The sequence below is a fragment of the Panthera pardus genome, unplaced genomic scaffold (assembly GCF_024362965.1).
Source record: "Panthera pardus isolate Hobbes unplaced genomic scaffold, ASM2436296v1 HiC_scaffold_2, whole genome shotgun sequence".
Taxonomy (NCBI): Eukaryota; Metazoa; Chordata; class Mammalia; order Carnivora; family Felidae; genus Panthera; species Panthera pardus.
This window is the reverse complement of record NW_026526765.1, coordinates 96,793,444-96,819,353: the sequence shown is the minus strand read 5'-3', so window position 1 is coordinate 96,819,353 and position 25,910 is coordinate 96,793,444. Positions and strand designations below refer to the sequence as shown.

Genomic DNA, 25,910 nt, shown 5'->3' with positions numbered 1-25,910 from the left:
TAAACTATTTTTATTTTAATTTTTTTTGGTGGAGTGGGGTAGCAAGGAGGAAGGACAGGGTGGAAATGCAGAGGAGGATAAAAGGATGGTTGTACATGTGCCAAAGCATTATGTACCCAATAATGGAAAAGGACAGAACCATAAAAACAATGAGCAGCCATAATACGAAATTAGCAGAGATTAAATCTATGGAAATAATCATAACAAAGAACATGTCTTTGTATACTAACATCTGACACAAAGTTGCACAAATAAGCCAATCTTTGAAGAGTATTTAAGAGCATACAGATCTGAGTGAAAATCAACAAACTTAATTTCAAGGAGGAATGGACACACAATTAGTTTTAGTAAGTTTTACATTTTTTTAAGTCACCTCTAAACAGAGATCATTTGTCACAACATAAAAATGACAGTGCCAAGTACTAGTACTAAGCAAACAAGCTCAAGCTTTCTCTCTTCACATTACATAATAAAATGTAGGCAGTAACAACATGAACGGTGGACTCTGATCTGTGTTGGAATCCCAGTTCCATCACTTACTAGCTATATAAGCTTGGGCAATTTACTTGGGTTCTCTGCACCCTAGTTTCCTCAACTGGAAAATAGGAACAACGATAACCATCATTTACAACCATTATGAGGTTTAAACAAGATAATGTGTGTAAAACATTATCAAAGTGCCAGGGTTTGCTAAATTGAGTCATTATTAGTTATTATCACTTTTGGCCGTGCTTCAAAGCCAGGATAAGTTTGAGTAGTTAAGAGAAACGTATTTTTCAAAAGGACCAAATTACACGGCCTATTACAGAAATTCTTCTATTTAAAGTAATAAAGGGGCACCTGGGTGGCTCAGTGGGTTAAGTGTCCAACTCTTGATTTTGGCTCGGTTCACAATCTCACAGTTGTGACACTGAGCCCCACTTTGGGTTCTGCACTGAAAGTGTGGAGCCTGCTTGGGATTCTCTCTCTCCCTCTCTCTTTGCCCCTCCCCTGCCTGCAGGCTCTCTGTCTCTCTCAAAATAAATAAATAAACTTAAAAAAAATAAAATAACAAATATTTCCATCCATCATAAGTGGAAAATTTAATAGGCAGGAAGGTTAATGTACTTTCTCATAGGAATCAGTGGTAAAGAACTCTGGTTATCTGAATCTTAGTTTAATACATCTTTCCTATCAGAAAAGCACCCAGAATGTAATACCTAATTGTTCTTTTTTGTTAATCCTACTTAAAAAACTATTGGATATATTTCACATGATCAATTTCTAAAGACATCAGAAGACCTTATTTTTCTTGTTGACATAAGAAAAGGATAACATTAGAAAGAACATTAACTCTTTCATTTTAGTAGCCAGAATTTTTTAAAGATCTAGGGAAAGAGTATTTATGTGAGAGCTTTTTTTTTTTAACGTGAAAGCAACATAATATTCTTATTAGTTATGACCTTATCTAAGGACATCGTTTGTACACAATGCCACCTGTTTATATTTAGGCTGCACTTAAAACAGGTTCACCAGAAAATCCAGAAGAACACTTTGTATGGTTTTTCTGGGAGAGAACAGCAAAAATTATTTAGAAAAATATTGACAGGAAGCTTATGAATCTCTAAACAAAGTAGAAAAAGCTCAATCCAATGACACTAAATACCTTAGAAATTGAATCTACACAGCTACAAATGCAATACCAAAAATGTGGGTGGCACTGATGCAGAGAATTCAATTCTCTATTTCCTTGAAGAAAAGGAACAGTACACGTACAATGACATAGGAACACTACAATATTCAGTTCCCAAAACAGCGAGATATATCTAATACATTACATTTAGAAATACCAGAACAATTTTCAATTTTCAACCCGTTAAAAAAGCTTTTATATAAAACAATAGTTATTCTAGAATCTCCCACTGCTTGACAAAATTAATTTCAGAAAAGGTCAACTTACCAACTCTATTACTTCTACATTTCGAACTGATGGGTCCGGCGCCACCTCTGGCCAATTAGATAATTCCAGGTACCCGGTAGCTTTAGCGTTGAGAGTATGAGATAAAGTGCCAAGCTGGAAATGATCCCTATCTATTAAAATAGAGGAAAATATAAAATAAACAATATGAGCTGTATATAACAGAGAACAATCCCAATCAGAGCTCAAGGTAATTGGCATATTACCTCAAATGTCAAGGAATAAATATAAACTAGGAAGCTCTTCATAGGTCAAAAAACTGATTTCAGTCCATAGATTACAATAATCTCCCCCATAATGGTCAATAAAAAAGCTAATCAGTCAGTGTGTTTAGAGGTGTTGCTCTGAAATGTAGCTTCTCTAAAAATTACTTTACTGTGAATATTAAGAATGACAGCACAGTTAAACAATCCATATACATGTCTTAGCACAAACACATTCAGAATTTTAATAGTTTTTCTACAATACTGACCTGCTTTTTATCACCAACAATTAAATAAGAAACAATATGAAAACCAAGGTATACAATCATTTGATTCTAACTCTAATGGCTACTTGTTAAATTGATAAAATTACTCCTTTTTAAAAAGCTGGAAAAAATAAGTCAACTTCCATCTTGAAAAACAAATTTAAATATAAAGGGATATTTTTAAGAAATAATTCTTCCTAGAAAAGTTATGTTAGTGTACATAGAGTATTTAATTAGTAAAAACTCACTATTAAGGTATATTATATTCCTTATTAAATAAGGCTATTTAAAATAGGAATGAAGTCAACGTCAATAAGAAGAACACAGCTTTAATCTATTGTTCAGCTGAACTGCTTAGTAAGAATAAAAATAAACTCAGAAGACTGAAATTACTTAGGTAAATAAGGTCTATAAAAAAACTTTAATATGAAGGTTGCTCTGGAGAACAGATGAGTAGAAAGCATGGTGTTCTTATATATTTACGTATATTAATCACTTATATTTTCTAAGAGCTAAATTTTAAATGTATTAGAAATGGGACATATTGTCATAATTTTTTAGGTAACGTGTATTTTGCCATTGTATTCTGATAATAATACCTTTAAAAGGAGATTCAAGCAGTGGTGCAGGTTTTTGTGCTAGGAATATTTTTTTGGCATATTTACTTAAAGCTCCACTCTTCTCATTCGGAACAATAAGCTGCCTAATAAATCTTGTACGGTCTCTGATGTCGTAGTTTTGATCATACTTGCCGAGATTTAATATGTACTGGGTAAGCAATTTTGTCTGTTGGAAAAAAACAGAACAAGATGAGAATACAGTTATTTATGATTATTGATAACTCTGGATAAACATATTTAAAGAGGTAATAAAAATGAATGGTTATGTCAAACAAATGTTGTTCCGTAGGGAATATGCATTTCTAACGCTGCAAATGGAATTTTGAAGCCAAAGCACATGTCCTCTTCAGTATTGGGGAGGTGAATGCTGAGTACTGAGAAGCAGCCATGTGCTAGATTATTAAACTGCTGAAGTGGAAAGAAAGGCATCATTAAAAAAATAATCATATATGGCAAACCCGCTGAAGGGTCTACGTGAGAATAATGAATGTGGAAATACAACTAAAAACATGGCACTCAAAACTTAATCGGAAAAATATGCAGGACATCAAAACATCAGAGAGTATTAGGGGGCTGGCAAACTGCTTCTCCTGAGGTGTGTTTTATGAAGAGATACTGTCCCTGGCATAAGCAGTGTCTGCACTCTGACTGCACTCAGTTACTTTACCCTGAATTATGACCCATTAAAGCAGACACATGAATCACTGAACTGGATTACTGCAAATTATTTGCAGTGCATTTAGCTGTTACTTTTTCATAAAAGCAAGCTGCTGATGCCCTCTAAAAACTAGGATAAAAGACTCCTTCCATTTCTTTCCCATGCTGCTTATAGCCTCTAGTAATATTGGTCATTTATTTATTTATGTAAGGCAGCAACTTATTACAGTAGCTTTTACACTGTAATAAGATTTCCTAAGTCAATTTTTGAATGTACTACATTAACATGTATTGAGATAATTTCAATAGTAATTAAACCAAATTTGAAATGTTATCAAAATAGGTTTGAATTTTAAACTCCAGTTACTTTATTGAAAAAGCATAGTTTTAATTTAGGTTACACAAACACAATTGTAACTATAAATTAAACAGGATTCATAATATATGGAAAAAATAAACATCGACATTAGAACATTTTATAGACATTAATAAAGGATAAAAAATGAAATCAGTCAAGTCAGGCACAGCTAAAGACAATTCAAGAACAAAAAGTCAAAGTATAGAAATGGTGTGGTAAACTCTTTTACGATAATAATTGGTTAAGATAATTGATTTGAATAGAAAGCAACCTTCTTGCAGTAACAATGTATTTAAAGAGCATTAACCTAGTTTCAAAAAAGTAGAACTATAAAAAATACAAGTGAAAAATGTTAATAGAGTTATTAGGAATTTGGTTACCAATAATTGCTATTCACTAATTAGTAGACCATGGTGGTTCAACTGCAAATGAGAAAAATTCATTTTTAAAGAAAATTAGCAAAATATTCACCAAATGAGGAATACAGCTCAAAAAAAAGTGTGGTATCCTGGACTGTGTTATTAACTTTCTGAGATAGCCTGGCAAATATACTAACCCTTAGCTATCTCAAATGCACAGTGAGAATTTACAACTAGGTTAACTCTCAAGTCCTTCTGAGTGGTGAGATTTAGAATATGCAATTAAAATAAAGAAAAAAATTAGTCTGTTCATTGCAATGATTTTCAAAATTTTAATTTCAGCATAGTTCACACAGTGTTATATTAGTTTCAGATGTGCAATCTAGTGATTAATTTTTGTGAACTACTAGAGTGACACATTTCTGATCCCCAAAATTAATTTTTAGAAAATTAAACTATCTCAATATATTAATAGACACTAATGAAAGTTAGGGAATTTTTAGGAATTAAAATTTTGTAATTTTTAAAGTATCCATTTATTGACTACAAAACTTGTTTTATTACACTGGTGGCCTTATAAAATAGTTCTATTAAAAATCCATTTTCGGGGCATCTGGGCGGCTCAGTCGGTTAGGCATTCCACGTGGGCTCAGGTCATGATCTCACAGCTCATGAGTTTGAGCCCTGCATCGTGATCTGTGCTGAGAGCTCAGAGCCTGGAGCCTGCTTCGGATTCTGTGTCTCCCTCTCTCTCTGCCCCTCCCCCACTCACACTCTGCCCCCCATTCTCTCTCTCTCTCCTTCCCTCTCAAACATAAACATTAAAAAATACTTTAAAAAATCCATTTTCAAAACTAAAATTCTTTTTTTCAAAACTAAAATTTTCTAAAAGATAAAAACCTATCTATATATAATGATGCATCAAAAACATAAGTAATTATTCACTATATGTTCATACACTTTAATCAGTCTGTAAAGTGTATCACCTCTAATAATAAGTCATTGACATTTCTCTGAAGAACATATTTTTATATGGCTTTATTTTGAGCTTTTTAAAAAGAGTAAGATTGTCTAATAAATCTTTTTCAAAATTGAATTTTATGATCAATAATTACAAAACTGTTGACATTTTCAACGTACTCTTCTCTATAGACCATAACATTTGTAATGAAGAAAACACCCTCTTTACATTAGACAATCTGGTAAGATTAAAGAAAATCCTGTTCAAAGAAGGATATTCTCACCATGCTTTCTTTTTCATGTTGAAATCTGTAAATATGTTAAGCCCTGATATGTAACTTTTACCCCTCCATTCAATGAAACTTTTTTTTGATAATTATTTTTATGAGACAAAACTTTTAAATAATTCTCAGGGTGCCTGGGTGGCTCAGTTGATTGAGCGTCCAATTCTTGATTTTGCCTCAGGGTCAAGATCCCATGGTCTTATGATTGAGCCCCACGTTAGGTTCTGTGCAGACAGCATGGATCCTGCTTGGGATTCTCTCTCTCCCTCTCTCTCTGCCCCTCTCCTGTTCACAAACACCCCCCCCCCAAAATAAATAAATAAACATTAAAAATAAAAGATTCTTTCTTCCCTTCTGCTCCTATCCCCAATCAAGCTTTCTCTCTCTAAACTTAAAAAAAAAACAACAACTTTTTAAGTAATTCTCTTTATACCTTTTAACATATTTCACCAAATTTAGAAAATGCAAAATCAACAGCATTTACAGCATTTTTGACAGAATAAACTTCCAAATGCTTTATTTTGATTCCATTTATGGCAAAATGGAACAAACATACAAAAGCTTTGAGTGAAAAAATCAACCTAGTAACGAAATTAATCAATTTTCTACTTGAAAACTGGCATTGTTTAGGTCCTTTTTCTGCTAATGGAGCCAAGACATTAATAGTTATTACTTCCTTCTTCATATGTAAAAAGAGAACTTGGAATAAAAAATGAAGAAAATTAATTTTTAAACAGTTATCTAAATGAGATCTTGTATCAAGAAAGCTATGTAAACATCTTTTGTACCTGTATGTATTTGTCATCTGGAGACACAATCTTCTTCTTCTTTTTTTTTTTAAATGTTTATTTATTTTTGAGAAAGACAGAGACAGAGCGTGAGCAGGGGAGGGGCAGAGAGAGAGAGGGAGACACAGAATCTGAAGCAGGCTCCAGGCTTTGAGCTGTCAGCACAGAGCCCGATGTGGGGCTCAAACTCACCAACTGTGAGAACATGACCTGAGCCCGAAGTCAGTCGCTAACTTACTGAGCCATCCAGGTGTCCCTGGAGACACAATCTTCTTAAAATAACTCTTAACTTCTTTTTAAAAATTTAAAAATGTATTTAAATCCAAGTAAGTTAACATATAGTGTAATAATGATTTCAGCAGTAGAATTTAGTGATTTGTCACTTACATATAACACCCAGAGCTCATCCCTACAACTCAACTTTTTAAATAGATGCTGATCTTTTTTCAGTACATTTTATCTTCTGGTCGTTGTGTGGTCGGTGACATCACTACAACTCTCATAGTGGCTGGTAAACACTGATAAACATTTTGTGCACAGTGAGTACTGAGAAAGAAAGTCAGTACTTCATTCTTCATTAAGTCTACACTTCCATCTTTAAGAAATGATTGCTGCTGGGTTTATAACAAGATAAAGAAAGAACTTCCCAATAATAAAATACATAGGCTTTAGATTTACGCTGCACAATAAATGACAGAAGTAGCGAAGTGAGAGTGTTCTGACCACTCTCTAACCATCTATGGCAGGACCGTCTCTTGCACATATTTCATCTACAACCAACCTCAAACTTCCCATGTTTTCCTCTGACTCTCTCCACTGACAACTGACAGCTTCATGCTTTGCACAGGCCATGGCACAACCATACAAGTTGCCAGCGTGGCCAGCAGATGAAACACTTGCACATATCTTACCACCAGTGAAAAACTGAAGAATTTAGCTCCTTGCCCTGTCAGGGCACACTGCATTTTACCAGCACACATTCTGCATGCCGCTCTAAAAAAGAGAAATTAAGCTACATCTCAAAAAGGTTGGAAAAACAAGGTCTTTCTGATTTAAATGTCTCATATAAGAAAATGAAATCTCTCTTCATTGCACTTGTGTCTTACATGTCATTAGACAAAACCACAGCAGAGGTGAAAAGTACAATGTGGAGGTCTACAAACTTAGTCTGACCTAGTTTAACACAACTATTGATAAAAATGAAAAATGTGACACAAATCCCAAACTAAATGAGACACAGAGGCAAGAGACATAAATGAGATCTGTTCCGGCCAACAGTTACAAAGAAAGTAAACAATGGTCAAGTAAATAATCATGGGTATTTAATACAATCAAAGACTCAATCCAAAACCAGACGGGACATTAAATAGTACTTTTAAAGAGGTTTTACTCATAAAATTATAAAAGAAAAAGAGAATAATACAGTGTACCCTTGATAAAAAAATATTAATATCTTATACACAGCTATTTGTTAAGTTTTGATTTCAGATTATTTTTTCTACTTAGATTTAAGGGACTATGAGCAGTACTAACTAACAGATAATGCTACCCAGACACTATACCTATTATATTCCTTTCAGAATGACTCTAAGTCACTGTAATATAGGAAAAATGAATTTTAGGGAATGCTGTATAAAAGTTTTTTAATCCATTATTTAAAAAAAACTCAAAATATGGGCTTCATATTTCTACCTAAGCACTCTGACAAGTAATAAACAGATAAATATTTGCACAAACAATAGCTTTCTTCAAATATTTAGTAAGTCAGCACAAAATAGTAAAAAAGGTATCTTAAAATATACTACTAAAATCAGCTGAGATATATTTTTAATTTAAGGAAAATAAAAAAGTACACAGAATTCAGCATTTAGCATAGTGAAGATTAATATTGGTTCCACACAGCTGTTATTCTGAAAAAGAAGGATACTGGTAATTGGTTTGGTAAATGAAAGAAAGCAACACAAAATTCTTAACCTAAACCAGAGGGAAACCTAAGCAGTACCAGTGTTCCATGTCATCAATTTCATCACTTCATGACTAACCAGGATTCTTTATGTGACTTGGATGAAATTTCATAAATTTAACAGTATTCATATTTTTGTCAACTTGAAAAGTATTCTGTAAGTTCTTTCTTTACAAGCTGTATTTACTCGAGTATCTTAAAGCCAAAAAAATATATATCCAAGAAAGGGTAGAGGCGTCACAGCACAGAGCCTGAGACCCTTTTGCTAAGTCATGTTAAAGAAGCTGGGGGCAGAGATAGATTTCACCTAAGACCTGAATCACGGGGCAAAAGAGAATTTGCTTTTAACTTCAGGAAGGATGCCCAAGATGTAACTGTGATTTATAAAATTTCTTACTAAGAACCAAGAAGTCTAAAAAGTAATACAAAGAAAATGCAAATATTAAGGATACTCAATGAATCACTCTTTTCTAACAGCAGAAAAGCAGAAACCTGTCTCACAGAAAATCAGAGTTAATTAAAATGCATGAATTATATCTATACATGTCAATATTTTAAAAACATGGTATTAGGTGAAAAAAGTAGGTTACAAAGTATACAAAAAAATACAGTATCTACCTATGCAAAATTGCAAAACCCACACAACAGTAACATAGTGTGTGAGCATATACTCATATACTAAAAATGTAAAAACACACATGACTGAACACACTACCGTTATGACAGCAGCTACTTGCCACATTCCTTTAAAAAAGAATAACAATTATGGCAAAAACATTGAGTTAGTCTTAGTGGTATATATGTATTTATACTATTTTACACTTCCCTATAGGTTTGGGTTATTTCATAATTAAAACGAAAACATGACGGGCACCTGGGTGGCTCAGTCCGTTAAGTGTCCGACTTTGGCTCAGGTCATGATCTCACAAGTCTGTGAGTTCGATCCCTATGTCGGGCTCTGTGCTGACAGCTCAGAGCCTGAGTCTGCTTTGGATTCTGTGCACCCCCTCTCTCTACCCCTCCCCCTCTCATGCTCTGTCTCGATCTCTCAAAAATAAATAAATGTTAACAAAAAAAATTAGGGGCACCTGGGTGGCTCAGTCAGTTGAGTGTCCGAGTTTGGCTCGGGTCATGATCTTGCTCGTGGGTTCGAGCCCCATGTCAGGCTGATGGCTCAGAGCCTGGAACCTGCTTCGGATTCTATGTCTCCCTCCTTCTCTGTGCCTCCCCTGCTCACGTTCCCTCTCTCTCTCAAAATAGATAAACATTAAAAAAATGTTTTTAATTAAAAAAAAAAAAGAAAACAGCTAAGTGAAACACTAAGCTATAATACTTACCACTACATTTAAAAGATTATAGGAAGTTAAAAAAAATGCACCCTTTATTCATTAATTTTTAGTTGCTATTAATCCCTTTAATAAACTCAGTTTTCTGTTTCAGACCTCAGTAGACTATTGCAAAGAAGTCATGCTCAGTCTTTACACTATGTCCTAAGAGTTGTAGAGCTTCAGCAACTTCAACTGCCCCTTGCCCCCTCTCCCATTCTTTCTCTTTTAATTAAATTAAATTAAATTAAGAAATTATAATAATTCCCAATTTACAAAGGATAAAACTAAGTCTTGGATAGGTTATATAATTTGTCCAAAATTATGTACCTAATAAGTGGCAAAACAGGATATGAAGCCAGACAATGTAATAATGGAGCCTATACTCTCAATCACTACCTGCCCTCCAGTAACTGACATCAAATAGTTCTATGGTAGTCATCACACACAGTTAATCTGCTTTCCAAATACAAACTTCCATCTGAAATAACTCAGAGTTAGAAAACTAAAGAAGCTTACTGAAGAAATCCACATACGGAGTTATAATTATAATGTAACAGTTAAAAAAAAACTATATGAACCAGCTTTATATATCTATACCTAAAAAGAAAAATATTAAAATGTTAAAGAGGAATATATAATACTAATGATAAACAAGATATTGATTTTTTTGATACTGTATTTTTCAGTTCTAAAAAACTTCCGTTTGAGTCTTTTGTATAATTATATTTCTCTGAGAATTCTTATCTTTTTATTCATGGTGGGTATATTTTCCTTTATATTGCTGACCCCACTTATAAAAAGCTGCTACAAAATGTTTGCTTGCAAATTCCAACATCTGGATCATCTCAGGGTTACCTTCTGTTGTTTTTTCCAATTTTCTTGAAAAGTGATCACACTTTCCTGTTTGTGTGTGTGTGTGTGTGTGTGTGATAAAACACATTAATAATTACCGTCGCTAACCACTTTTAACTGTGCAATTCATGCAGACTATTGTACAACCAATACCACCATCCATCTCCCAAAATTTTTATATCTTTGTAAATTGAAACCCCATACCCTTTAAATAATAGCTCCTCATTCTGATTCCTCATATGTGGAATAATTTTGGATTGTATCTTGGAAATTACAAATGTTGTATTATAGAGGCTGTGGACATTTGTTACACTCTTTGAGTGAGTACTGATTTTTGTTTATTTTAGCAGTTAACTTGGTCGAGTTCAAAGTGAAAACTTTGTCTCTTTGGTGCAGCTCAAATTTCAGTTCAGTTCCTTTATACTCAGCTGTGCTGCTCTGAATGCAACTTGAGCATGTGTGGTTCAGGGGTCAACCAAAATTATTCACAGATCCTGAGGCTCCCCCACTATGGCTCTCTCCTTTCTATAATTCTTCCTTTACTTTCCAACATCTATAGTTTCCCTGAACTATGTTCTCTACTTCCTCAGGCCAGAAGGACCTTGGGTTTTCTTTTGGAGTTTTAGCACCTGTGTGTAGTGCCAACTGTAGCCCATCCTCTTGGATAAAAGCCATAAAACTGGCGACATTCCCTCTGTGCCACTCTCTTCTTCCAAGTGTTAATTTCCCTCCAGGATCTTACTGCTTTTCTTCACTCTTCTGAGACTTTGGTCATTTATTTATTTTTTGTATTTTTTCCAGAGTTGTTCTCTGTGGAGGGTCAGTCCAGCAGGAGCTAACTCGACATACTGAAAGCAGACTGTTGGCTTATTTGTAAATGAGTTTTCACACCAGGTAAAAATATTTTGAGGTATTAAAGAAGTTCATTACTCAATTATTCCTCAAGCCAACAAACGAACACAACATGCTCAATCTTATAAAAATTAACTTCGACATTTCCTATAACTAAATAATTCAATAACAATTCTGGGATGCTCACTAAGTTGTTCCACAGGGAATTCAGATCGACAAACAAATGTCAGGACTTCATGGCAAACCAGTCCCTGGGCACTGCCACAGTTCAGTCTTAAAGATGGCTAAAATAAATTAAATACAGAACATAAATTTTTTACAGTTAGCCCAAAGAAATCATTTTAGTCTCTCTCTCTTATTCAACAGGTAGGAACCACACAATTTAAAAATGCTGTCAAGCGGATGGTGCTAAAAAGTGCCCTTTAATGCTTATTTTACCAATTATCTCAACCCCCTTTTCTTAATGAGAGACTGGAGAGCACAACCCTAGAGACACTGTCATTCACCTATTTTTACATTTAATCATTTAAAAACAATGAGTTACACAAAAATATATGCGAAAACTTGGTATATTTTCAGGGTGCCTCAGTGGCTCAGTCAGTTAAGCGCCCAACTCTTGATTTCAGCTCAGGACATGATCCCAGGGTCGTGGGATTGAGCCCCACATCAGAATCTACCCTGAGCTTGGAGCCTGTTTAAGATTCTCTCTATCTACCTCTGCCCCCCTCCCTTGCTCACACTCTGTATCTAAAATAATAAATGAATGAATGAATGAATGAATGAAAAATTTGGTGTATTTTCTAAACACTAATATGCCTTCACGAGTTGGTGGTGAAGTCTATTTGTGTTTATCAGAAATGTTATTCTAAAATATATAATAGAACAGTTCAGAAGTTGAGCTCCAAAACTTCATTTAATAATACAGCTCAAGAAAAAAACATCTGGTACAAGCTACGTTGTCTTCAAATTCAAAACCTATGGAATATATTCTGTAATTCCTGAACAAAAAGTACCACTTTCCATTGTTTCTTTATAGCTACAAAGAGGACCAAAAACAGAACCTTTATTTAGCTTTATAAGACATAACTACTTTTGGTCTTGATTAACATACTGATTTTGTACTAATTTTTTATTAACCTAGAAGCTAGATACATTTAGAGTAGCCAATTCCAGGTGTTATAATGACTTTTACAATACCACACGTATTTAGAGAACACAGGGAGTTCTCAGGCTAAGATGGCGTTTTTATCAATAAACAAGAAACTTGCAGCAAAGATGTTTCATGACTCTCACCACCCTTCTCATTCTATATGGCAAATCACTCCTTGTAAGTCCTTAGTCAAGAATCTCATCCTTCACAAAACGTTCTCTTATCTCTTACCTCCTTCCACTTCTGACTTGCAATAACTTTCTCCTCTGGAGTTCCACCATATCTTAACACCTCTATTACAGCACTTACCACACCTATTTCATCGTTTAGCTGTTTTTCTCGCCTTTTCTCTTGACTAGAATGTCATCTCTCTGCACCACTACCTTCTAACATAGAACCTTACAGAAACCTAGTAATTGTGGAATGGACACACTAATGCATGAATAGACCTTGGGTGCTTCATCAAATTAAAGAAGAAGGTATCACTTAGGTAGACTAAGGTTTAGACTCTTACCTGTTTAGAGTTGGTTAAATACAATTTTGCTCCCAAATTTAAAATCTGCAATTTTACTAGATCATCTTCACTAGTGAAGCCTTTAGCCATCTTCCTCAAAACATCAGGGGCAATTTTAGGAACTCGTTCACAATTTTCTCCAATTAGCCAAAGAATACTTGCTCTAGCCACAGGAACCTAATATTAAAAGCAGATTATATAGTTACAAATAAGATAATCATATTCTCCTTAATGTTAACATAGAAAAGGTTTTAAATATTATAAAGGTTTTGCATCCATGTAATGGATATCTAGGAAGTGCCCTTTCAGTTATGGATTTTCTTCAGTTATCAAAAAATAAACACCCAGGAAAACATCATTAAAGGTGCTTTTAGAGATAATGCCTTAGAAAAGATTAACGGAGAAAAAAAAAAAATCATTGGTCTAGAGTCTTGATTCTGTCAGCGATGTGCAAGTTCTTGGGCCAAAGTTGGCTGGCCATGCCCATTTGTTTATGTATTATTGGTGTAGCTTTTGCACTACAATAGCAGAGGTAAGCACAACTGACCTCTGAACAATACAGGTTTGCACTGTGGAGGGTCCACTTATATGCAGATTTTTATTTCAATAAACACAGTATAGTGCTGTAAATGTATTTTCTTTTCATTATGATCTTCATAATAACATTTTTTCTCTAGCTTATTTTATTGTAAGAATTCAGTGTATAATACATGTAACAAAAAAAAAATATGTGTTAATCAACTGTTTATGTTATCGGTAAGGTTTTCGGTCAATAGTGGGCAATTAGCAGTTAAATTCCGGAGGAGTCAAAAGTTAAATCTGGATTTTTGACTGTAGGAGGGAGGGGTCGGCACCCCTCACCCCTGCATTGCTCGGGTGTCAACTGTTGTCACAACAAAAACCATAAAGCTGAAAATATTAACTATCTAGCAACTTACAGAAAAGGTTTGCTGACCTCTGCTCTAGGGCACTTATTAATAAATAATAAACCTCAAGGCCCATAAAAATCATCTTGAGTGCTTATTAAAACTACAGGGATTTGGTACGAGGTCCAAAATAAGTTTTGTTGTGGGGCTCAGGAATCCACATTTTATGAGGCATCATAGATGATTTCTGAGATAGGTGGTCTGCAAACCATGTTTTGAGAATGCAATGGTTAATGGAGAAAAAGGAATACATTCATTAAAGACTATGATTCTAAATCAAAGCTGCTCTTGTCCTCTAAGTATCTGCACCCACAACCCTGGGAATATATAAAACTGACGAGATCATCAAGGTCTGCTTATAAAATCATGAATCCTGGTCTATTAGGGAGAAGATAAATTTGTCCAATGTTGCACTTTGGCATTGTATTTTTTTTAATAAAGTACATTTCAATATAATTTGTTTCTTAAAAAAACTGTTTTAGTACAAATTGGAAACCTTCCATCAGTACCATTAAGACCAACATTTTAGAGTATGCAAATTAGTTTTATTACTATTTGTTTATATGTATCCTCCCTTACTCTAAAAGAGATTTGAAGGGGTATGTAAATTAGTTTCTGTGAACATTTTCACCTAGTACAGAAAATTTGTTTATAATAAATGAAAGAGCCAATGACTATCATTAAGAGGTAGCATCACAAGGAGAGATAATACTCTTCCTATGAAATCCTTTCCAATTCCTCAAATGAAGTCCTAATATTTTCACTATAGTTTCACAGCTGTACAGGGCACAACCATTAAAGAAGAAAGTGAGAATACAGACCTTTGCACAACTTAAATTTTATCACAATATCCACCATCTCAAATTCTTCCAAAACATCCATTTTATGAAATAGTATAAAATTATTAAAACACTCCTAAGTTGGGTATTTCGCCAGAAGGGAAATAAGGTCATCCAAAAGCTTTAAAATCAAAGTATATATTTTCAAATACGATGACAATAGCATTATCTTGAAATTAATATTAGAATAAGTTTAGTAAAAAAGATGAAATCACAATACTCATGTAAGAAGTTTAAGTACCAAGAATAAATAATAAGTATAAAACAAATGCTATTACAAATCTATTCATGAAGTATGACAAAAGTGATATCCTTACTGTACACTGATTTCTGGAAAGAAAGAGGCTATTTCTAATGTTCCAAAGGTTACACTGCATTAAGACCTTCCTCCCAATCTATTATTTTAAATTGGGCTAAAGAACAGTAATTGAGTGGTACATTAAATTTTCTGGTATGAAGCAATTCAAGTTGCCTGCTTTGATGACAGGTACCTCTAAATAAGAATATATGTGCAAATTCAGATTTCGGTTATGCTATATTTACTTTTCTTAAATATTTTATTATACATTGCTGGTATAACAATTAGAATTCTAGGACATATTCCAACCTACTACCCCACTTTAAGTAATTTTCTTCTGGTAACGCAGTTACAATTGTTTTTTGCAATTAAAAAGACAATCCCAAAAGTTTTAAGAGATTCTGTATATTCCTATTCTTTAATATACTAAGATTAAAATAATATTTAAACACTGTAAACATTAATAATGCATAATTTAAAATACAACTCTTTGGGAAAAAATGAAAATCAATACATTCTAACGCTCACAATGAAAATCTCAAGATGGTGGTGTTAGAGGGCAGGGTAATACTCAGAGGTTCCAGAATTAAGGTAATAAAATTTCCAAGGAAACATAAAAAACTTTGAAAACTTTTCCACAACAAGAAATAATATCAATATAAATGTATTTATTCCAAATTTTTGGTGATGGCAATTTTTTTTAAAAGCTTAGAAAATCAACAAACACACTGTTTTTGTGCATTTGGCTGGAATCAGAATCATAAGATTTTCAGATTCCAGTCATATCTTTCTCTTCCAGTTATGTTCCAGAACTCTCCTTCGTACATCACCGATACTATGATTCATGTATGTATCATAGTATCAATGGTCTTTCAAAGATTTAAAGCAACCAAAAAAAGAGCAAGATAGAAAATTAGTCACTTTTTGTTCTCCATGGTCTTCTCAACCACAGAATAAACAGGACACTGAACTAAAACCAAACTGATAATATACTCACACAAATGCTCTGATTATTAACCTCTGCTTTTTCAATATTTCAAAGACAAGCTGGATTGTAAATGACTTTGATTCTTTATTCTGAATGCCCTGAACAAGTGCTTAAGTGCACTTTTTAAACCTTCTACGAGAAGGCAGTTTCCACTGCCATTTTAACCCAGTAACTTAGTTGCAAAAACAAATAATGATTCCTAGCTGACCACAGCAGTTACAGAAAGACATCTAGAATGATTTTACAGATCACTTTGTAAGCAGTTCAATTTAAAAGCTATTGTGTTTCGACTCTAGCCACTGCACAATGCAACAGTGTAAAATAAATCCTGTAAAAACATCAATTTTATGTATCTAAATTTGTCAAAGGCAAAATCAGTAGATATCTAAACAAACTGCAGAAAAATAGCAAATGAGATCCAATAATCTGTATCAGGCCTCAGTAGGCATTAATACTTTAGTATGAATTAAGTTGGGGCAGCAGGGCAAGTGTAGTTACCTTGTGACACGGCAGGCATTCAGTAAGGCACTAGGGCACTGAGTACATAAAGTACTATTTCAAAATTACTCAGTAGTCTTCACAAAATAACATCTTTTAATTATTCTTTTATGATATTAACTCATCTGTCCCATTAAACACTATGTGTAACCCTGGTTCAACAATCTTCATGTAGCATGCATTTTATTCTGGAAGGACTTTGCTCCAAAAGCAGTATTTAATACACACAAAGGATATTCCAAAGAATAAAATATTCACAATCAGAATATATAAGTTGACTGCACTACAGACCTATATCTTATTCAATTTGAATTTAAAAGTAGAATTAATTTAAATTTTAGTGTTCATGTGTTTAGCTATGTCACTTAATAAATAGCAAATGGGATCTAAGTCTTGAATACAACAAAATCCAAGTTTCTTTTTTAAAAAAATTATATAGCCAACATCTACTGAGTTCTCACCATGTGTCTGCACTATTTTTAAGACTTTACCTGTTTTCTGACACAAAAACAGACACTCAGATCAATGGAACAGAACAGAGAACCCAGAAATGGACCCACAAATGTATGGCCAACTAATCTTTGACAAAGCAGGAAAGAATATTCAATGGAATAAAGACAGCTTCTTCAGCAAGTGGTGCTGGGAAAACTGGACAGTGACACACAGAAGAATGAACCTGGACTACTCTCTTACACCATACACAAAAATAAACTCAAAATGGATGAAAGACCTAAATGTAACACAGGAAGCCATAAAAATCCTTGAGGAGAAAGCAGGCAAAAACCTCTTTGATCTTGGCCGCAGCAACTTCTTACTCAACACATCTCCGGAGGCAAGGGAAACAAAAGTAAAAATGAACTATTGGGACCTCATCAAAATAAAAAGCTTCTGCACAGTGAAGGAAACAATCAGCAAAACTAAAAGGCAACCAACAGAATGGGAGAATATTTGCAAACTATCAGATACAGAGTTAGAATCCAAAATCTGTAAAGAACTTATCGAACTCAACACCCAAAAAACAAATGATCCAGTGAAGAAATGGGCAAAAGACATGAATAGACACTTCTCCAAAGAAGACATCCAGATGGCCAACTGACACATGAAAAAATGCTCAACACCATTCATCATCAGGGAAATACAAATCAAAACCACAATGGGATATACCACCTTACACCTGTCAGAATGGCTAACATTAACAATTCAGGCAACAACAGATGTTGGCAAGGATGCGGAGAAAGAGGATCTCTTTTGCATTGTTGGAAGCAATACAAGCTGGTGCAGCCACTCTGGAAAACAGTATGGAGGTTCCTCAAAAAACTAAAAATAGAACTCCCCTACGACCCAGCAATTGCACTACTAGGCATGCATCCAAGGGATACAGGTGTGCTGTTTCGAAGGGACACATACACCCCCATGTTTATAGCAGCACTATCAACAATAGCCAAAGTATGGAAAGAGCCCAAATGTCCATTGATGGATAAATGGACAAAGAAGATGTGGTATATATATATAATGGAGTATTACTCAGCAATCAAAAAGAATGAAATCTTGCCATTTGCAACTACATGGATGGAACTGGAGGGTATTGCGCTAAGTGAAATTAGAGAAAGACAAATATCATATGACTTCACTCATATGAGGACTTTAAGACACAGAGCAGATGAACATAAGGGAAGGGAAGCAAAAAAAATATAAAAACAGGGAGGGGGACAAAACATAAGAGGCAAATATGGAGAACAAACAGAGGGTTACTGGAGGGGTTGTGGGAGGGGGGATGGGCTAAATGGCTAAGGGGCATTAAGGAATCTACTCCTGAAATCATTGTTGCACTATATGACAACTAATTTGGATGTAAATTAAAAAATAAAATTAAACATACATACATACATATATATAAGACTTTACCTGTTTTCTTAGTCTGTTATCATAAAAACCTTAGAAAGCAAGATGTACCATTATTCCCACTTGATATACAAGGAAACAGGGCACAAAGGAGTTAAGAAACTTGCCCAACATCTTACAGTTCGTCAGTGGTAGAACTAAGACCAGAAGTCCAAATAAAACCTGGAATCCACAGTTCACCATAGCCATTGGGCAGAGACAAAATAAGTGTACTATACTAGGAAAAATACCAGCCAGCAAAACAAGAAGACTGGTTCTGGTCCTAGACTGATCACGTATATCATGGAGACAGATAACTTCACATCAGTGGGCCTCATTTACTCATTCATCAAACGAAGTATTCCCCCTTTGGCCATGTCCTTTGGCCACAGTGTACAATGGCTCCCCTATAGGCTAGATGTAGGTTTGTCATATGTGGCCTTTATTATGTTGAGGTATGTTCCTTCTACAACCAGTATGTTAAAGGTTTTTATGTGCTTTTTATCTTTCACCTTATTGCTGTGATATATTATATTTATTGATTTGCACGTATGAAACCAGTTTTGCATCCTAGGGATAAATCCCATTTGGTCATGACGTATAATCCTTTTGATGTGTTCCTGGAGCACCTGGGTGGCTCAGTCAGTTGAGTGTCCGACTTCGGCTCAGGTCATGATCTCCTATTTCTTGAGTTTGAGCCCCGCATCGGTCTCTGTGCTGATGGCTCAGAACCTGGAGCCTGCTTCAGATTAAGTGTCTCCCTCTCTCTCTCTGCCCCTCCCCCATTCACACTGTCTCTCAAAAATAAACATTAAAAAAATTTTTTTAAAATGTGTTCTTGAATTCAAGGTGCTAATATTTTGTTGTAATTTTTCATCTATATTTATCATGGATATTAATCGATAGCTTTCTTTTCTTGTGGGATCCTTACTTGCTGTTTCTTAACTTTTTTCATATCTTTTCAAAGAATCAGCTCTTGGTTTTACTGATCCTTTCTATTACTTTTCTGGTCTCTATTTCACTTATTTCTGCTGTGATCCTTCTTATTTTCTTTCTTCCGTGAGCTTTGGGGTTTATTTTGTTCTTTTTCTAGTTCTTTGAGATGTAAAGTTAGGTTGTTTTTTGAGATCTGCTTTCTTTCTTTTTTTTTTTTTTTTAGGTTTTAACCACTTTTGGAAGTTTTATCTTCTTTTTTTTTCCTTTATTCTTTTTAATTTTATTTTTAAAAATTTACATCCAAATTAGTTAGCATATAGTACAACAATGATTTCAGGAGTAGATTCCTTAGTGCCCCTTACCCATTTAGGCCATCCCCCTCCCATAAGCCCTCCCGTAACCCTCAGTTTGTTCTCCATAGTTATGTCTCTTCTGTTTTGTCCCCCTCCCTGTTTTTATATTATTTTTATTTCCCTTCCCTTAGGTTCATCTGTTTTGTTTCAAAGTCCTCATATGAGAGAAGTCATATGATTTTTGTCTTTCACTGACTAATTTCACTTAGCATAATACCCTCCAGTTCCATCCATGTAGTTGCAAATGGCAAGATTTCATTCTTTTTGATTACTGAGTAATACTCCATTGTATATATATATACCACATCTTCTTTATCCATCCATCCACCGATGGACATTTGGGCTCCTTCCATACTTTGGCTATTGTTGATAGTGCTGCTATAAACATGGGGGTACATGTGTCCCTCTGAAACAGCACATCTGTATCCTGTGGATAAATGCCTAGTAGCGCAGTTGCCGGGTTGTAGGGTAGTTCTATTTTTAGTTTTTTGGGGGAACCTCCACACTGTTTTCCAGAGTGGCTGCACCAGCTTGCATTCCCAGAGATCTGATTTCTTAATATGTGTGTTCATTGGTATAATCTTTCCTCTACAAGTGCTATAAAGTTTCAAACCACTTTTCCTGCATACCATAGTATTTGATACATTGTATTTTCATTTTCACTTGTTTCAAGATAATTTTTTCCTTCTGATTTCCTCTTTGACTCAATGGTTGTTTCAAAGTGTGCTGTTTAGTTTCCATATATTTGTAGATCTTTTCACCTTCCTCTTATTTTTTATTTCTAGCTTCATACCACTGTGGTCAGAAAAGACAGCTGCTATGATTTTAAGCTTCTTACGCAAATATCAAAGCTACTCTCTTAACCCCTACACCTCTCATACACAATCTATGAGAAGTCCTGGCTTTGATAACTGGAATCAATATTAAGAGTAGATACAAAGACAAAGGCACTCTCTGGTGAGAAATGTGGTGGGAGCTCAGATGCTAACACATTTCTGTGAGTCTTACTCTTAGCTTTAAAATAATTATATAACTGCCTTGCAAGCTTTACTAACACCTTGAGGGGAAAGAAAATTTCATCACCAGAGATATTAAAAATTGGTCCTGATAGGCTCCAAATCTTGCCTTGAACCACACAAATATGACACCTCTTAAGAACATCAGAGTACGTATCACCCCAACTTCAAAGAAAAAAATAATACATTTCCCCCAAACTACAACTCCATTAGTTACAGAACATTAGTTTTTAACTTTAGCCAACAATGAAGGGACACAATGGAGAAGAGTTTGAAGAAAAACCAGACAGAAGCCATGGAGAATGTTTCAAAAGGGAAGAAGCAGTATATGAAGTCAAATGTTAACAAAAGATCATGAAAGACACATGAACAGCAAATTATCCACTGGGTTTAATAAGAAAACAGTGAGTGACCCTGGCAAAGGCAGTATTAGTGGACTAGTGGGGAGGCAAAATCAGACTGTGACAGACTGAGGAGTGAGTTTTAGATCAGGAAATAAAATTCTTTTCAAGTAATTCTTCAAAAAAACCTTAAGTTTTAAAGGTGGAAGGGAATGAAATAAGACCTAATAATAATGACAGCAGACACTTATGTAGTACCTATGTGCCAGAAACATCCTTAAGAGCTTTACATATATTAACTAATATAATGTTTATAAAATATGAGAGGTTGTCTCTTTTTTTCCACTATCATTTCACAGATGGTTAAAGTATAGAAGTTTTAATGGAAAAACACAGAGATGGTAAGTGGTGGAGCCAAGATTAATATTTGGTTTTAATTCTTTAAGTACAATTTTATGATTTATAGAAAACTTGGAAGAAAAATAAACAGAGGTTTTGAGTACTCTTCACACAGATTCCCCAAATGTTATCAGCTTACTATATATTTGCTTTACTTTTCCATACATACACAGATATTTTGCTTTCTAAATTGGTAACAAGTTGTAGACTTGCCTTTAAACACCAAAATACTTCGGTGCAAACTTCATAATAAAAGGAATGCTCTTATATTACTACAGTAAAATGATTTAAAAATTAGGAATTTAAACAGTGAACCAATACTCTTATCTAATCTACAGATCTTATTGAAATTTTTCCATTTTTCCCTACCAAGTCCCTTATAGCAAAAGAAAATTAAAAATATGTGTAGCATTAAGTTGTCATATCCTTTTAATCTCTTTTAATGTGAAAAAGGTCCTGAATTTTTCTTTATATTTCATGATACTGGCATTTTTAATGAGTGCAAGCCAGTTATTTTTGTAGTATACCTTCATCTGAGTTTGTCTCATGTTTCCTCTTGATTGTATCCAAGTTATTCATTTTTGGCAGAAATGCAACAGACCTGAAGCTGAGTTCTATTCAGTAGGTCATATCAGAAGGTATTTGATCCCATTGCTGGCAATGTTAACTATGTTCATTTGGTTCATGCAGCACCTGTCAGGTTTCTCCATTGTGAAAGTCAAAGGTCATTAACTTATGCTTCATAATGAAGTATCTTATGAGGGTATACTTTGAGACTGTACAGATATCCTCTTACTACTCAAACTTTCACCCCCTAGTTTTTCACATTGCTTGATGATTCCTACCTGAATCAATTATTGTTGTGATAGCTTGCAAATGGTGATATTCCTCATATTTATTAGTTGTTTTGCACTGTAAGAAAGAGCTTCACTTTCTCTCATTCATTCATTCATTCATTCATTCATTCCAGTGTGGACTGAAGAGGGTCTTACCCTATTCAATAGGCCATAATTCTTTTACTGTAGTTTATTTTGTTGTTCAAATTGACCAGTGAGAACCCCTTCAAGCTGGCTCTTTGTCTTTTTGACATATCCCTATCATTCTGTGAGCATTTCCTTGCTTTTTAAAGCCCAAAAATATGTTCCAATATCATCTTGCTCTTCCCTTGCCCTAGTTCTGAAACCAGTCATTTCTCTAAGCAGCCCTGGTTTCCTTTGAGTGGTGAATGGAATTTAAAAACCAAGGTCTACCATAAAAAAGGAATGCAGTACTACATTCTAGAACATGCACAAACCTTGAAAATATGCTAAGTTAAAGAAGCTAGACACAAAAGGCCACTTGATATATGATTCCATTTATATGAAATATCCAGAATAAGCAAATCCATAGAGACAAAGTAGATTACTTTGTCAAGAGCTGGAGTAAAGGGAGAATCAGGAGTTTGAGCCATGGGATTCTTTTTTTTATTATTATCTTTTATTTTTTAAAATTTACATCCAAATTAGTTAGCATATAGTGCAACAATGATTTCAGGAGTAGATTCCTTAATGCCCCTTGGCCATAATTTAGCCCATCCCCCCTCCCACAACCCCTCCAGCAACTCTCAGTTTGTTCTCCATATTTATGAGTCTCTTCTGTTTTGTCCCCCTCCCTGTTTTTATATTATTTTTGTTCCCCTTCCCTTATGTTCATCTGTTTTGTTTCAAAGTCCTCATATGAGTGAAGTCATATGATTTTTGTCTTTCTCTGACTAATTTCACTTAGCATAATACCCTCCAGTTCCATCCGTGTAGTGGCAAATGGCAAGATTTCATTCTTTTTGATTACCGAGTAATACTCCATTGTGTATGTATGTATGTATATATATATATATATACATACACACACACACTATATATATATATATATAGTGTGTGTGTATATACACTATATATATATATATATATATAGTGTATACACACACACACACACACACACACACACACACACACACACACATCTTTATCCATCCATCCATCGATGGACATTTGGGCTCTTTGCATACTTTGGCTACTGTTGATAGTGCTGCTATAAACATGGGGGTGCATGTGTCCCTTTGAAACAGCACACCTGTATCCCGTGGATAAATGCCTAGTAGTGCAATTGCTGGGTCATAGGGTAGTTCTATTTTTAGTTTTTTGAGGAACCTCCATATTGTTTTCCAGAGTGGCTGCACCAGCTTGCACTGCCACCAACAATGCAAAAGAGATCCTCTTTCTCTGCATCCTCGCCAACATCTGTTGTTGCCTGAGTTGTTAATGTTAGCCATTCTGACAGGTGTAATAAGGTGGTATCTCATTGTGGTTTTGATTTGTATTTCCATGGGATTCTTTTATTAGAATGATGAAAACACACTGGAATTACACAGGAGTGATGACTGCACCATTTTATGAATATACCAAAACCCACTAAATTATATAAGAGTGAATTTTATGGTATAAAATTATATCTCAATTAAAAAAACAAAACAAGATCTGGGCACTAGCTGTGCTCATTTGTATTCGAGTATTATGCATGTAGGCCCTCTCAAAGGACAACTTAAGAAATAGATGTTTGTATACCCAATATATGCATTCATATCTATACATATAAACGTGTGTAGACACATACACACATGCATTTAAACACTCACATACATCTAGAATATAAAAACTTATGAAGTTTACACTGCTATCTCCAATTCCAATCTAACACTACAGCATTTATTGCATCCTTCCCCTTTTTCAGATTTGTAATTCCCTTCCACAACAGTGTCAAATCTTAGAAGCAGGATGTGAATCCAGATAGTTAAGGTTTCTTAGCCACTATACGTTAAGATGTCCATTTATTTTAACACTATAATTTACTGACAAATATCTAGTTAAAATTCAGGAAAGATCGCTTAATTGGTACTCACAGTGATACTGTCCAAGAGTTTAGCCATATGTTTAATAATTTCACCATGTTGTGCAGGTTGCATTTGCAGTAATTTCTTAATAACAACCACACTTTCAGCAACAACTATTTCTGAAAAAGACAGAGATCATTCATATTACATACGTGTAATGCAATTCAAAGGCAATATTCTTGGTCAAATGTAAATTTAAATTAACAAAATATTATACGTGTCTTAATGATGAGGTGAAAACTATAACCAGGAATAAATTTCCAAATTTTGGGGGTTCACACTGTTTTAAGCAGAAGAGTACACTTAAATTTCTAATCTCTGCTGTTGCCTCCTAGCTTCTGATACCCCTTTTCAATACCTGCCTCTTTGAGTCAAAAAAGGAAAGTGAGGTTCAATTTTGCTACACACCATAATGTTCAAGTGTCTGGTTTTTAACTATAGCTTTCAAATACTTGATTTCTACCACAGTGTGGTAATTAAGTAGTTATACAGTTCTTTGATTCCTATCAATTATAAAGTGGTAATCAAACACCTACAATCTAAGTAACTTTTTTCCAATTCAAAAGAAAACAGCAAACTAAAAACAAAATTCCTTAAGTGGTATGTCCAGACAAGTGAGTAGTAAGGATCATCAGTAGTAAGAAAGGTGTTACTATAGAAATAACAGACTTCAAAGCCAGAAAGAGTAGGTTTATGCACTGGAATGTCTCCATTTGTTGCATGAATCCACTCTCTGCCTTTCATGAACTACTCTGTGCCCACAGAGGTTGACCTCTGTGGACTGCATCAACCAGACTCCCTTACCCCTGGCTTCCAGCTGTGTTTAGCTGATAGGAAGCACCAGCAGGAGATCAAGGGCAGGAGGAGAGCGTATTTGCTATCCTAGCTCTCTCTACTGCAAGGCCTCCCTTGGCAATGCATGCATTCCTCTTCGGAGAGTTTCAGTTCCTGGGAGTGGCTCTCTCCTGCTGAGTCTGGTCCCACTCCTCACACCCCTTCCCTTCAATTCTAGATCTGATAAAGGGGCTTCCCACTGTTGCTAGCCTGTTAGCTCCAACGTGTTACGTCATACCTTCTTGGTTTCCCTTAATCCTGCCCACACCTTATGGGTAGTTCCTTCATTAAATTCTCTTCAATCCTTCCTTTTAAGTGTGCCATCTGTTTCTTGCCAGGGCCTTACTAATATAATAATTGGCAGTGGGAGTGGCTCCAAGGAAGCAGATCCTCAAACGGATTCTGAGACTCAGTTATCAAACTTAAGTGGCTAATCACTGGTCCAGAGTTGCATTTATGGTGGCACCAGCAGAGAATTGTTGTTGAACTAGCCAGAGCACCTGAACTTATGGAATGAATCTTGCATAAACAATTATTAATGCTACTGATGCCAAAAAAATAAGT

The 25,910-nt window shown here is 34.8% G+C and overlaps 1 protein-coding gene across 3 annotated transcripts in view; it reads right to left on the bottom strand.

Annotated features, from left to right (window-relative positions):
• The window catches only part of AP3B1 (adaptor related protein complex 3 subunit beta 1), a 262,084-nt gene that overhangs the window by 100,702 nt on the left and 135,472 nt on the right, over positions 1–25,910 (bottom strand). For all 3 annotated transcript variants that reach the window (XM_053907254.1, XM_019462933.2, XM_053907253.1), the window contains 4 exons: positions 24,522–24,631; positions 13,112–13,288; positions 3,026–3,212; positions 1,940–2,070 (listed from right to left, as the gene is read on the bottom strand). In XM_053907254.1, coding sequence (XP_053763229.1) covers positions 1,940–2,070; positions 3,026–3,212; positions 13,112–13,288; positions 24,522–24,631 — 605 coding nt within the window. The remainder of the gene's footprint in view (positions 1–1,939; positions 2,071–3,025; positions 3,213–13,111; positions 13,289–24,521; positions 24,632–25,910) is intronic.